General features: G+C 33.7%; 1 protein-coding gene across 1 annotated transcript in view; it reads right to left on the bottom strand.

Moving 5' to 3' along the window:
* Positions 1-3,155: 3,155 nt before the first annotated feature.
* LOC101897291 (protein nubbin) overlaps positions 3,156-15,583 on the bottom strand; it is a 32,247-nt gene continuing 19,819 nt past the window's right edge. Inside the window, exons 3-5 of the mRNA XM_020036719.2 lie at positions 10,473-11,943; positions 6,455-6,939; positions 3,156-4,303 (exon numbers count right to left, since the gene is read on the bottom strand). Of these exons, the coding sequence (XP_019892278.1) occupies positions 6,648-6,939; positions 10,473-11,943 (1,763 nt within the window). The 3' untranslated portion in view covers positions 3,156-4,303; positions 6,455-6,647. The remainder of the gene's footprint in view (positions 4,304-6,454; positions 6,940-10,472; positions 11,944-15,583) is intronic.

The raw sequence follows: 15,583 nt of genomic DNA, 5'->3' as shown, positions 1-15,583 counted from the left end.
TATCGGTCCACTCCCTGTTGTACTTCCCCGACAAAGGGTAAAATTTTGGAATATCCCTGAATCTCATAAAACGCGAAGTTAACTTTCGATTCCATTCAGGCTTGCCACATCTCAATGTTTCCATCAACACAAGGTCTGTTATAAAGATGGTAGAGAATGGACCATTCCTTCTGGTGCCTGTTCCACATAGGATTCATAAATAAGTACCAACTCTCTTCGAATTTGATACATTTTTGTTAAGACCTGTCGGGAAGATGAGTGAATTATGGCCTTCAAACGGCCAATTAAACCGTCACACGCTGCCCGAATGTTGCTATGCGGTATTTTGGCCCATTCCCGGTGTTCGACACTTTGGTATTTTTTAGTGCCAACCTTGCTTTCGAAAATACTCCAGACACAATCGTCCAACGGATTGGTATCCGGAGATATTGATGGCCATAGTGCGCTGGAAATGAAGCGAGGAAATTCATTTTGTAACCATCCTTGGGTGGCGCGTGCTGAGTGCGATGATGCTGAGTCCTATTGGAATGTCCAAGGTCTGCGGCCAAAATGTTTGCGTGCCAAAGGCTTTAATAAACCCTCCAGAATATTTTCGCGATAATATTCGGCATTTATTCGATTAATACGTGCGAAGAGCGACCATCGGCTGTTATGGCGGCCCACACCATCACCATCATGGCCGGCGCTTGAGTTCTGGTGGCCAACCGAAGGTGCACATTTTCAGCTGACCTCTTTGGCCAGTAAGCACGATCATTTTCTTTATTTACAAACTGCTGGACAACGAATGTTTTCTCATCGAAGAAAACCAAATTCGGCAGTTCACCACTTTCCGCCAAGCGAAACAACTCTTTAACTCTTTTGAGTCTATTTTATTTCTGTTGCGGTGTAAGTTCTCGTACTTTTTGCAATTTCAATGGCTTTACCCCGAGCTCATTTTTCAATATTTGACGAATGGAATATTGCAATATGTTCAGCTCACGAGCCATTTTTTTGCCATTGCGACGCGGGCTTCGATCAAGTCGCTTCTTTACTTTTCGAACCATTTCTGCTGATGTTGCTGTTTTCTTCCGTCCACTTACTTGACGTCGGGCTACGCTACCAGTATGACGATTACGAGCGATGATACGAGACACAAAAGATTTATTCACATTTAAATGCTGGAGTGCTCTAACGATAGCCACTTGTGGTTCTTCAGGCAAATATAACGAAATCACACCATCACGCTTGAATTCCATCACGAATAACTTTTTTTCTGGAAAATTCTAATCAAAATGCTTTTGTACGCTTGTAAACAATTTTATGAGCTGTCACTGGAATAATTTTGACGAGTGTCGGAAGAGTGGCTTAGAAATGACAGCAGTCTGAAGTAGGTTGCAGTTTTTTCATCTCACCCTGTATACTTCTCATAAAATTGTACTTCCCGATATTCGGTATTTTCATGATATTAGCCACATTTCTCAATGAAATTGTCTGATTTCCACACACAAAGATTTCCTTCTGAATACTTTATCCCATGAAAGATTATTGTCTATATCGGTCCACGATATGGTATAGCCTCCATACAACAGTACCCTCCGATATTCGGTATTTTCATGATTTTAGCCACATTTTTCAATGAAGCTGTCTAAAAACCTACACAAGGAGTTCCTTCTGAATACTATATCCCCTGAAAGATTGTTGTCTATATCGGCCCACGATATCATATATGCTCCATACAACAGTACCCTCCGATATTCGGTATTTTGATATCTTTTATTCACAGGAATTATTTTATATTTAAAGTTCTCAATGGGGACTACAGTCTATGAGAGAAAATTGTCTATGCAGGTCCAGATCATTGTATAGACGCCATATATAGGTACCTCCTTATATTCGGTGCAATACTTACCGGAATTGTTTGAAATTTCGCATTTGAAGTTCCTAATAGGTACTACAGCCTGTTGTAGAAAATTGTCGATGCAGGTCCAGGTTTTCGTATAGCCCTCATATATCGGTACCTCCCTATATGCGGTATTTGGATAGTTTTAGCTACATTTTTCACAGTTTTTTTTTTTTCAACTTTCGTTTTTGAATATGACAAAAGTTGTCTAAGCAGGTCCACGTCTTTGTATAGACCCCAAAATAACGGCTATATTCGGTATTATTAAGATTTTAAAATAATTTTTTAGTTTTTTTTTTATTGAAAAAAATTTTTTTTAATTTTATTTTATTGAAAATTTCCAATTTCGTTCCAAATGGTGACGGGTATTCAAAGTTCGGCCCGGCCGCAATTACTGCTTTTTAACTTGTTTTTTAATATTTTTGAATGAAAGCAAAGAATGTAGGAATAGGCATAAAAATTTAAAATAAGTTTAGAATTGTTTGAATTGGTCTCTTTTGATACGAATTATGGCCTTCAAACGACCAATGGAATTTTGGAATTTCAATGGCTGTCGGATGACGGCAGTCTGAATTTGTTTGCAGTTTTTTCATCTCACACATATGAGAGCTATAGTTATATCTGAACGAAACGAAATCGGTTGAAGATATATATGGGAGCTGTATCTAAATTTGAACCGATTCTCACTAATTTCAATAGGGTTCGATTCTGGACTAAACAAATGTTTTGTACAAAATTTTGAACAAATTTTCTTTACCTTGTTTACAAAAATACATGCACAGACGAGCGAAGGGACGGATATGCAAAAAACGATTCAGATTAAGATTATGGGTCTACTCGCTTCCTTCTCTATGTTACAAACAAATTCACAAAGACGTAATACCTTGACGACATTGTGGTAGGGTATACAAATTCGAAGAGAGATACCTTTATCCCTCTAGGTAGGCTACTTTGCGATGTAAACTTTCAGAAGGCCCATGCAAGTGTCTTCTCTTTTAAGCTCCACTTTCATAATCTACGGAGTTTATTCTGTAGTTATTTTTTTGCGTTCCACAGAGGACGTAATTTCAATATTTTTTTAAATCCTTTAAAATATGGTTTCAATTTCAAAATGTACATTTAGTTGGTGACTTTTCTCCATTGAATATTGTTTAGAAATTCAGGTTTTAGGTGTATTCTGTCTCTTACCATGACTTCATCCCTCTAGAAATAATAAGTTTTATTACTTCTGTGTTCATCCCATTTCTCCGTAATTTAAAAATAAAAACATTTCACATTTTGTGTATGACAATTTTTTTTCATTTATTTTGATATTTTGTTTTATTCTTATTAAATTTAAAATAATTTTATTTGTTTTTAATTTTGTTTTTTTTTTCTTCTATACATAAATTACATTTAAAATTAGTAATAAAGTTTGGCTTATGGTTATGCCTACAATTTAATTTTTTTTCAATTTTTATTTATTTATACAGGGGGTTGACATGACTTACAAGCTATAAACATTTAAAACATTACAAATTATTATCACAGTAAATATTTATTTAAATAAATATTAAGATTTTTTTGTTTTACTTTTTTAATAATACATGCTAATATTTTGTATGATAATTTTCTATAATGTGAATAAGGAATAGAAGAAATAAAGAATTCTAATTTTTTAAAAACTAAAGACAGTTATGAAAAAATTAAAAATAATTTCAAATAATTGCTTTGAGTTCCTGTTGATGACTTTTGTTACCCAAAGGCAAATATCCGAAATATTTATTATTTTTTTAGAGACAAAGAAGAGATTATTTTTTTGGTAACAATTCAATAGTAATATTATCCAAAAATGTTTGTTTTTTTTTTTTTTTGTTATAAATTTATGGGTAACATTAGTAGGAACTGTTTGGTGTCTTGGGGGAGGGTGGTAGTTAGTGATACCATTTTGGTGTTTCATTTTTTTTTTAATTATTTAAATTCTCCTAAACTTAATGTTTCTTAAATGTTAAATTTTTGTTATTTCAAAGTTTTTTTTTTATTAAATTCTTTGTTTAATTTAGTTGCTGGTTGTTGTAAATTCTTTTGTAGCTTAGTTTCTAAAGTCTAGTGATATATTCTGTTTATTTTTTTTTATATATACTAAAGTGAACATAAACAAGTGTCTTTTATCGGCGCCTTTTTCTCTGAGGCATCCATTCTCTGTTGGGGATTTCACTTACACATATACATATATTCATTATAAATAATTCGACATTCTTTTTTGTTAATACTTAAAATGTTTTTTTTTTTTTCCTCTCGCTTTTTACTTGTATACCAAATTTCTTAAATTAGTTTTGTTTTATGAAAATTACGTTTTTGTATCAAATCGTATTTTTTTGGACTTTTTAGGAATGGTAATGAACTATTATATATTATTCCAGAGATATTTACATTTTTGTCATTCTGAAATGAGAGGAAGGGAGAAAAACAAATTCTTGATTAATATTTTTAAAACGAACATTTAGAGGAAAATACAAAAAAAATATTTCAATATTTTATAGAACACAAATATGAAAATCTATACCAATTTAAATAAAATTAAATATAAAAAAGAGTGCCATACAAATGTGTGTTCAAATAATCAAGAGGAATTGAGATTTAAACCCAAAGAATTTGTGGTGAAAAAGTAGAAAAATGTTGTAAAATAATAGAAATACAATCTACCAATGGAATATGTTGCTGTAACATGGGTCAATGTTGAATCAACATGTTGCTATATTGTTGCTGAATATTCTATGTTTGACAAGCTCGAAATTTGTGTTCTAAGATTGTAAATTTAGAATATCGATTTTTAAAAATTTAAATTATTATTTTTATTTTTTATTCTTTTTTCTTTTTTTTTTAATATTTTACATATTTTGCGTTACTGAAACAAAGTTGAGGCAACATTCATAAATGTTGCTAAATCTTTATGTGTTTACAAACATTCCTTTATCACAAGCCAAAGCTCAAAATCCAATTTATTTTATTAAAATATCCTCAATAATTTAGATGTTATGAGCCGTGAAAGATCCTTACCCAAAACTTGCAAAAATTTTTCAAATTTCCGCACCTATCTTTACCTAACAATATCTCTGGTTTTTTGACGAGCTACATCAATGAAACTTGCTATATCGTAAATCTGAGACATTCTTCATTCCAAAGAATTCAATTTTTTTTGCTGATATTTGAATCATAACTGGTGAAAGTATGCCTTTGAATTTTTCTTTTTATTGAATATATCCCTATTCCTCTAGGGTCTTGAAAATATTACCCTATTTAAATTCCGATTTTTTTAGCAAAAGGTATAAAAATTTGCTCATAATTATAAAGATTTTGGCCCATACTTTCTAAATCAAGTGACTTTTATTCCACTTCACGGATTAGTTCAGAAGTTATGGACTTAAGAACATGGTTACGCAAAAATGCTGAAAATTGCATATAATTTTGCACCGAAATTTAACCAGCTATATCTCTGATATTTATGAGGCTACATTAAAGAAATTTACGTTTTTGTGAAGGTGAGACATTTTCCTTTTAAAAATAAATTAATCTCAGTGCAGAAATATTGACCAGAACTGGGAATATGCCCTACAGTGGCGTTCAGATTTCTGTGAACATAGGCTGTGATAAATTGGTATCTTTTGCCAAATTTTGGACAATTTTATATTGAAAATTTGGCAAAATTGCAATTAATTTTAGAGAAAACCATATCTAATTGAAAAATTAAGTGATTTTTATGAGGAAAGTTTAATACCACAGAAGATGTGATCTCAAAAAGGTGCTTACTTAAAATTGCCAAAAAAATTGATATATTTTTGTAACTGCCTTCATAGAACCACATCTCAGGTATTTTTCATCTTTCCGTATTCATACAGATATCCCGAAAAATATCAACTCTTACTCGGAAAACATAGCTCTTAAAGTCAAAATTGTGAAAATCTTACATATGACTTATTGTCGATTTGCAATTTTAAAGATGTTCGAAACTTTTTCCTTAAACTGCACCCTATGTTGGGATTGAAAAATGTTGATTTTTAATTTTATTAACATTATTCCAATATTATATTCATTCATACATATTGATTCAGCATAGGGATATGTTGACTCAACATTAAAAAATGTTGCTTCAACACCGCAAAAAGTTTATGCAACATTGACCCCTGTTTTCTTCTCAATGAAGGCATAGCTTTACTAAGGATTGAGGACACTTTGATTTAGAATTAAAAAAAGTCTTCCAAATGCTAATTTAGTATTAAATTTAATCGACAATGAAAATGTTGTTTCAACATTTCGCATATGTTGATAGAATACTGAAAAATGTCTGTTACCCATTTTTTCAATAATAAAGTCAAATCTTGATTCAATATTGATGAGACTTTAATTTGGAATTATAAAAACTTTTCAGACAAATAGAAAAAAGACTATTTGTTTTGAAAAAAAATGTTGACTCAACATTGAAAATGTTGCTGCAACATCAAACTATGTTGTCTCTAAATATATATATATTATTTTACAACTTAAAAAGTTTTGATTCAAAATTTTCAATAAACGCGTTATTCTTTTACAACTTACCTCATTTAAAATTCATTTCCAAAGTAATTTCCTTTTTCAAAAACCATGTTTTCCGGGAGGAAATCCAAAATTATTTACAGCTACACAGATATACACATGCACACAAAGTTAAGTATAGAGAAAAAATTCGATTGCCACAATGCCCGATTCCATAAATTGTTGATATTCCAGTCTCCCGCACCTTTTACCCCATTTACATCATCATATAGGGTGACTCATCACCATTATCAGGACTATCCAAGGAGGGATTAATGCGTTTCTCCTTTTGGCGGCGATTACAGAACCACACGCGTACCACTTCTTTTTCCATACACAGGCGATCAGCCAGTTGGGTGATTTCTTCGCTGGTTGGTTTTTGATTTAGCATAAAGGATTTCTCCAAAGCTCCACGAATGGAGGTCTCAATCGAGGTACGTTTCTTACGGCGACGACCCATTATTTCGGGTGTGGTGACAGTGGTCTGTAGGACGGTGGGGTCGAAAATGCTGCAAAGAAAGGAAGGAAAAATTAGAAATTAGTTATGGGTCTTCAGAAAATAAATGCAAATTTAATGGAATAATGTTTTATGACATAAAAAATGCAAAATAAAGAGCCAATATTATACCAATATCTCCTACAAATTTGTATTCAAAAGAATCAAGCGGAATTGAGATTCAAATCCGAATAAATCGCGTTTAAAAAGTGAAAATGTATTGTTGAATAGTGAAAATGCACTGTTTGTCAATGAAACATGTTGCTGCAACATGGGACAATTTTGAATCAACATGTTGCTATATTGATGCTGAATATTCTATCTCTGACATGTTTCCAATTTGTGTTCTATGACTGTCAAAATATGATTTAAAATATCGATTTTTAAAAATCTAAATAAATAAAGCTTTTTTCAATATTTAAAAACATTTTGCGTCATTGAAACAATGTTGAGGCAAATGTTGCTAAATATTTAGATCTTTAGAAACATTATTTTTTCTTAAGCCAAATCTCAAAATCAAATTTATTTTATTCATATACCGCCAATAGTTAAGAAGTTATGAGCTCTGGAAGATGCTTACCCAAAACTAGCAAACATTTTGTAAATTTCCGCATCTATCTTTACCTAACAATATCTCTGGATTTTGATGAGCTACATTAATAAAACTTTCATCGACGTACAGTTTAGACATTCTTCTTTCCATTTTAAATGAATTTATGTACAGATATATGAATCATATCTAGAGAAAGTATACCTTTGAATTTTGTGTTTATTGAAAATATCTCTCCTATGGTCTTCAAAATAGTACCTTATTTAATTTCCGAGAATTTTTTAGCAAAAGTTGCAAAATTGCACATATATGTTAAGATTACGGCCAATAATTTCTAAATCAAGTGACTTTTATTGAAATTCATCGATATATTTAGAAGTTATTGTCTTAAGAACATGGTTACCCAAAAATGCTGAAAATTGCATATAATTTTGCAGCGAAATTTAACCAACCATAACTTTCGTATTTTTGAGGCTAAATTGAAGAAATTTACTTTTTTGTGAAGGTGAGACGTTCTTCTTTTTAAAATAAACAAATCTCAGTACAGAAATATTAACCAGCACTGAAAATATGCCCTACGATGCCGTTCAAATTTGTGGGATCATAGACGTTCACCTCTAATCTGATAAATTGTTATCTTTTGCCAAATTTTGGACAACTTCTTAGTGAAAATTTGTCAAAATGGCACATAATATTAAAGATAAATGTCTCCTATTGAAGAATAAAGTATTTTTAATGAGATAAGTTGAATACTTCAGAATTTATAAACTCAAAAAGGTGGTTACTTAAAACTACCCAAAATTGCTTCAATTTTTGTAACTGCCCTCATTGAGCTACATCTACAAGTATTTTTAAACCATCTCACTGTAACTTACAGCATACCAAGAAAAGATGTCCATCTTCCTAAATTCATAAAGATTTCCCGAAAAATATCAACTCCGACCAGGGAAATATAGCTGTTAAAGTCAAAATTGTGAAAATGTCACAAATCATTTATTTTCGATTTTGTCTTTTAAAGATCTTTGAAACTTTTTCCTTTTTTCAATCTAGCTCACTGTAACTTACAGTATGGCAAGTAAAGATGTTCATCTTTTCAAATAAGTATAGTCTTCCCGGCCCGAAAGTATAGTTCATTTAGTCAAAATTCTTATAATGTCACATATAATTTATTGTCGATTTTGAGACTTTTAAAGATCTTCGAAATTTTTTCCCTTAATTTCAGAAACCCTTCTTCGCTGGAGTGTAGCAATTTTTGAATTTAACTAAAACTTCTGTACAGGTATTCTATGCCTTGGATTTCCACCCACCAATCTACAAATTGGTCTAGATCCACCCAGTTTCCACGAACGTGTTGAGTGGCACGATGAAGCGTGTATTGAAAACTTTAAGATCAAATATTTGAGAGCACAACACTTCCCATATGGAGTTATAGGAATAAGAAATAGCTTTTTTATGTTTAGCAACATTCTGAGATGTTGCGCAACATTCTGAGATGTTGAAGCGACATTTTGAAATGTTATATTGAACGTAAAATGAATGCAAACTATTATTAAAATCTTTTTGTTAAAAATTTCAAAATTATTTTCGGTAAATAGATATGGAGATTAGCTATTAAATATTTACTCAACCTTTTTCAAATGTTGAGCCAAAGTGGACGAATGTTGCATAAACATGGGTTTTTTGTATCTCAACATAGATGAATGTGAATTCTTTAAAAAAAAAAACTAGGAAGAAAAGAATTAGAAGGAAATATTCTCAACTGTATAGATGTTATCAGTCATCAAAAGTATCACAAATATTCATGCAACATTGAAAAGTGTTGAAATAATAAAAATGTTAATTTATCCAATAGTAGGACTCTTCGAATATTTTATTTTTTTGTATTGGAGATTAAAAACTTGTGAAGGAATTATTCTCATGTGAACTGCAGCTGTCCTTAGCGGCGGATAAATATTCTGTAACAATGAAAATGTCGATGCATCTTTCAAAAATGTTGAAGTAATACAATTTTCGATTACACCGCAGAAAAAAATGTTTTTTTTTTTTTATTGAAAATATTGTTTCTTTAATTGGAAATAACGACTAAACTTTACCATAAATTATGGGAAAATATTTACGCAACATTGGAAAATGTTGACGCAACATCAACAAACGTTGTCTCAACATTAGCTTATGTTGATACAACATTCAAATGGGCTGGAATAATAAAAATGTTCCCTTAAACCAATGATAATAATCTTTTAAAAATTTAAATAAATTTTTTTGAGTAATTGGAAATGATGATTAAGCATTGGTGAGGGGTTACTCAAAACTGTGCACTTTTGTGTCAACATATACGAATGTTGAACAAAAATTGACACATGTATCTCAACATAAATGTTTTTGTATTTTTTACCAAAAATTATTCATCGAAAAGATTAAATTGAGAACGAAATAATCAAAAATATGGCCAGGTATTCACGCAACATTGATTAATGTTGACTCAACATAAAAAAAATGTTGCGTCAACACTGGCTGATATTAAATCAACATTGAAATGGGCTGGAATAATAACATTTTTCAATTTAACCAAAGATAAAAATCTTGTTTGAGAATTAAACATTGTTTTTTGAATAATTGGAAATGATTATTTAACATTGGTGAGCGTTTATTTCAAAACTTTCAAATTTTAAGTCAACATAGATATGTATATATGGATTCAGCCTAGTCAAATGTATCTCAACAATATTTAATAGCTTTAAAAACAAAATAATAATCAATGAGAAATAATTTTGAGGTCAATATTTCAAACTATATTGCAGTTGTCAGTCATTAAAAATATTACCACCAAATTTATGGGAAAATATTCAAGCAACATTTAAAAATGTTGATGCAACATTTTCAAAAATGGTGTCTCAACATTTGCTGATGTCGTTTTAACATAAATTACTAGCAATTCAATATTTTATTACAAAAAATTAAAAAAATAAATATCTCAAAATTCATTTTCAACTTACCCTCCCGTTGCCTGTATTGTCCGGTCTGCATCATCTAGCCATTTCTGTAGCAGTGGCTTCAATTTACACATATTCTTAAAACTCAAATTCAATGCCTCAAACCGAGAAATAGTAGTCTGCGAAAAATCATTTCCATACAACTTGCCCATGGCCAAACCCACATCGCCCTGAGTGAAACCCAATTTGATACGTCTTTGCTTAAATGTCTTGGCAAATTGTTCCAATTCCTCCAAATCGGTTGTCTCTTCGGGTGAAGCTTCAGGGGCTCGTGTGGCAGCTGCCATACTTTTGGGTAGTTGTGGTGTTTGAGGTCCACTTGGTGTATTGGGTGTGAGCAGGCCACTAACCTTAAGGGAGCTGGAGGAACCCGATGGTGGTGGGGTGTGCTGGGAGTTGTGTAGCATTGCCGAACTGGAGGTATATAGTGATGGCAGTGGTGAGGTGGCCGGACTTTGTAGAGGGCTTCGCTGTAGTGGAGTCGACGAGTGATGGTGGTGATGAGGATGGTGTTGATGATGTGTGGCGTTTTTCAAATGCAAAGGTTGCTCATAGCTTAGATGGTGTGCATCTGGCTCGGTTTTAATAGACAATTGTTGCGATGAAGTTTGGTGTTGTTGCTGCTGCTGTTGCTGTTGCATGTCTTGTTGTTGTTTCTGCAGGGCCTGCAATTGTTGGGCCGCCTGTGTCAAAGCCTGCCTCTGCAGCAGAAATTGCGCCGTCGCCACCTGAACTGCCACGGAGGGATCATCTGCCGGACCCATGGTGGGCATGGAACCATTACGTAAAATCTCCACATAATGTTGAAATTGTTGTTGTAAAGCATGTTGTTGTTGCTGCAAAACTTGTTGGAATTGTGTAAAGTCCTGGGGGGACAGAGGGCCTCCCATGGCCGCTGCTTGGGCCAATAGGGGATTGGAGAAACCCAAGCCAGCAGCTGCTGCCAGCTGGGCTTGAGGTGAACCCAAACCTGGTGGTAGCACAGCCAAGGGGCTGTGAGTCAGGGGAGGCAATGCCAGGGGTGTACTGCTGCTGGTGGGTCCCTGAATTGTTGGAGCAATGGGTTGTTGGCCATTGTTGTTGTTGCTGCTGGCAATTTGTGTTGGGGTGCTTGTGGCCTTTGATGCTTTCAGTGACAGGGCAGGCGACTGAGAACTGTGCCGAGAATTTTCACTTGTCAAATTCAACGCCCCCTCTTCTTCCTCCTCCGGCAGTGGGTCTTCTTGTGAGGTTGCAGTTTTCAGGGGCTTCATTAATTTCGGCGAATGCGCTGAGAGAGGCGGTGAGTGATGCATATGATGATGAGGGTGATGAGGATGCTGGGTATTTAGGCCATGTAAAGCATATGAATATAAGGGCGACCACTGACGCCTTTTTATGGGAGGGCGCGACAGATCCAGTGATGGACTTTCCGGCGAACGACAGCGGTCACTTGAGTTGCCAGCACTCGAGTTATTGTCATCACAATCGGAGCCTGAAAGGAAAAACAAAAATGGAAATTTACATTAAAAAGAGGTAATCAATAGAAAAGGTTTCTTAAGAAGGAGTTTTCCCAAACAGACACGTGTGTTTGTGTTTCATTTTCTACACTCCCCCAACCCTCACTCTCCTTACTCCTTCCAGAATTTATGTTAATTTTCTGCATAACAAAAGCTAATGGAGAAAGTTTGCATATATTTGGCATTTGCCATCAAACGTTTTCTTGGTCAATTTCAAGCTTCAGTGGAACTCAAGTAAACAATAAGGGGTGGGGTGGAGAGGAATTCTGAAGTCCATTTGCTGCTGGACCCTTTTAAGCGAATTTTCATGTTTTCTTTTCATGTGGGAAATAAACTAACATTTTAGAATTGCAAATTTTTTTCAGTTTATTTGTTGGTTCTGCCTGTGTGTGGGTGTGGGTGCCTGAGTGTGTGTGTTATGTTTCGATTTGTATAAATTTGCCATACAATTGATTTGACATTTGCACACGGGAAAATAATCTGCAAAATGCCACAATGTTATGCCAATATTTGAATATTTAAAATTCCACCCTCGTTTTTTGGCCAAAAAGGAAAAAAGGGACATTCTCAGGGTTATTGGCTTTGCCGCAGTGGCCTTCAAACATAAGAAGCAGAAAAAAAAAAACTGAAAAATAAATTTCACTTTCATTCTACGCCCTTTCCAACCCCTCCTCCACCCTCTCTCCACACATTCATTCATCATAATTTTTGTGTGAAATTTACTATTCATGTTTATTTTCATTCGATTCGATTCCTTCAAGTTTATTAAACTCTTTCCTTTCCCTCACCCCCTCACCGAAAATGCCGGCCAGTTAACTTTTAGTCCTTGTCCATAATTGTATGCATCATTGGGTGCGCCTTTTTGCATATGTTGCTTGTATAGAAACATCAATTTTGATGACTTCTTCTCAAATGTCCATATCTGGTCTATGGTTTATGGAAATGGTTTTTAGGTTTTTTTCTTCGTTTTTTTTTCAAAAGGTTCATTCAAGTGCTATTTTTCCGAATGTATATAAAAATTCTACGTGTGGTACGTGCAATATTTGTTATTCAGATGATGTGCAAATTTTGTTTTTTTTTCCGAACATTTCAGATGGCCATGTGGTGTAGTAAAATTTTAAAACCCAATAAGTGACCAAAAAAAAAAAAAAATCATGGAAAAAAGAAACGATTGGCAAAAGGCAGAGACGTTCCATGGGTAGGCAAAGAAAGGGGGCAACAATTTATTGGGATGCCCGACAGCAAAGTCGATTTTCCATAGAAAATTTTCCACAGGAAATTTGCTCGTCGAGGCGAGCTAAGATTTTCTGCAGAACATTTGCTCGTCGAGGCGAGCTGAGATTTTCTATAGAAAATTTGCTCGGTAAGCGAAATTCCCTCAAATTTCTATAGAAAATTTCATCCTCAACCTTTTGGAGATTTTCTATAGAAAATTTCATCCTCAACCTTGCAGGAGATTTTCTATAGAAAATTTCATCCTCAACCTTTCAGGAGATTTTCTAAAGAGTTGATTATCTATAGAAAATTTCCTCCTCAAAGTTTGAGAGATTTTCTATAGAAAATTTCATCCTCAACCGTTTGAGGAGATTTTCTATAGAAAATTTCATCCTCACCTCAAGTATTTTGAGCAAATTTTCTATAGAAAATCCGCCTCAATTTTTGAGGAGATTTTCTATAGAAAATTTCATCCTCATCGTTTGAGGAGATTTTCTATAGAAAATTTCATCCTCAACCGTTCGAGGAGATTTTCTATAGAAAATTTCATCCTCAACCGTTTGAGGAGATTTTCTATAGAAAATTTCATCCTCAACCGTTTGAGGAGATTTTCTATAGAAAATTTCATCCTCAACCGTTTGAGGAGATTTTCTATAGAAAATTTCATCCTCATCGTTTGAGGAGATTTTCTATAGAAAATTTAATCCTCATCGTTTGAGGAGATTTTCTATAGAAAATTTCATCCTCATCCTTTGAGGAGATTTTCTATAGGAAATCCCCCTAAATTTTTTTGAGGAAATTTTCATAGAAAATCCTCTTCAATTTGTATTCAGGAGATTTTCTATAGAAAATCGACTTCAAGTTTTTTGAGGAGATTTCAAAAAATTGAGGGGGATTTTTTCGTCCTCATTTTTTATAAAAAATATCCTCCTTTCTTTATCATTCGACCCTGCTTTATTTTCCTTGGTCATTTTTTCTAAATCTACATTCCCACCCCTTGACTCCCCCTTCCCTCTCGTTCCTTCCAGCCAACCATTCTACACATGCACACAACATTATTATCATACTTATTGACCAGGCATCAGTTGTTCTGCCTTTTATACATATGAATTTTACATTTTTCTCATGTATGACCATTTCATATTCATCTGTTGAGGGGGAGGATGAACAGAAAAGGGATAAACAAATCTAAGCAGTAGACCATAACCAGGTCCAGTCATACCGAACCTAGGTTGGTTGGTGGTCACATACTTCCAAGGGTTTTTTTTATTTTGCTCTGGGTTTTGGTCATGTATAATTTTTGCATAAAATATATGTAAATTTTCATTTTCAATATTATTGAGGGAAGTCAGGGCTGGCCGGCAGGGTGTAGCAAAAAAGGAATTTTGGGTAGTCAGAGTGATAAACATAAAAATCACAGTTTTATATATATAATAAGAATGAATATTCTTGACTGACCAAAACAAATGAAAATCAACAAAACCATATCAAAAACACTCTCCAAGAGAATTCTAAGAATATTAAATAGGCTACGAGCAGGGAAAACGTCCTGTTGGAGCAGGATGTGGTGGTGGTAGGAGAGGCGTCACGAAATGAGGTGCAAATGACCTTATGAATATTAAGAAGATGTTATCGTTAAGTAAGTAAAGGAAGATACATGAAAATGAGAGTGGATGAACGAACAAAACAAAAAAAAAAAAAAACTGTTTCGAACCCCTAGCTGGGGTCTCCTCTAAGGATAGGAAAAAAAGTAAAGCCTCTTTAATGAAATTTAACAACCTTATTTATGTCCCCACTCGAATGGCTCTTAAGAAACCCAACACTTTAAAACTACTTAAAACTGCCATTAAAGATTTTCCAAACAAAAGAGACACAACTCCAACTAATGTTGACAAGGGTTTGTTGGCTTGGCACACGTCTAGCAGCCTTTTGTCAAGCCATAGTTTGTTATACAACTTTTTTTGATTTGACTGCCAGCCTACCAAAGAAGGGTTGAATCATAATCCCCTACCATTTGTGAGAGGGGGGTAACAATTGTAAATATTGTCATTTTTGTCTCATCTTCCTTTTCTCTCGAAATAATAACCAACAGCCGAATTTCGATTTATGGTGTGTAACACTTTTTTTTTCCAAAACTGAAATTGATTCATTTCGGTTTTAACATCAAATTAGAAGAAGAGCAGATGTTTTATAGAAAAATGTTGGCACTGCGTGGAATCCTCTTTAATAGTTCGATCGTTATTGGTTGAGATGAATGAATCGATAGATGAAAAGATAAAAGAATTGTTGGTTGGTTAGCTGTTTGATTGGTTTGTTTGGTAAGATTGGTAGACAACAACAGACAGACGCACGTGGATATTTTGAAAACTATTAACTTTTCAATACATGGATTTAAAGCAG

Source organism: Musca domestica, unplaced genomic scaffold (genome assembly GCF_030504385.1).
Source record: "Musca domestica strain aabys unplaced genomic scaffold, Musca_domestica.polishedcontigs.V.1.1 34, whole genome shotgun sequence".
Classification (NCBI taxonomy): Eukaryota; Metazoa; Arthropoda; class Insecta; order Diptera; family Muscidae; genus Musca; species Musca domestica.
Note: the sequence above shows the minus strand (reverse complement) of the source record. Positions and strands in the feature narration are given on the sequence as shown.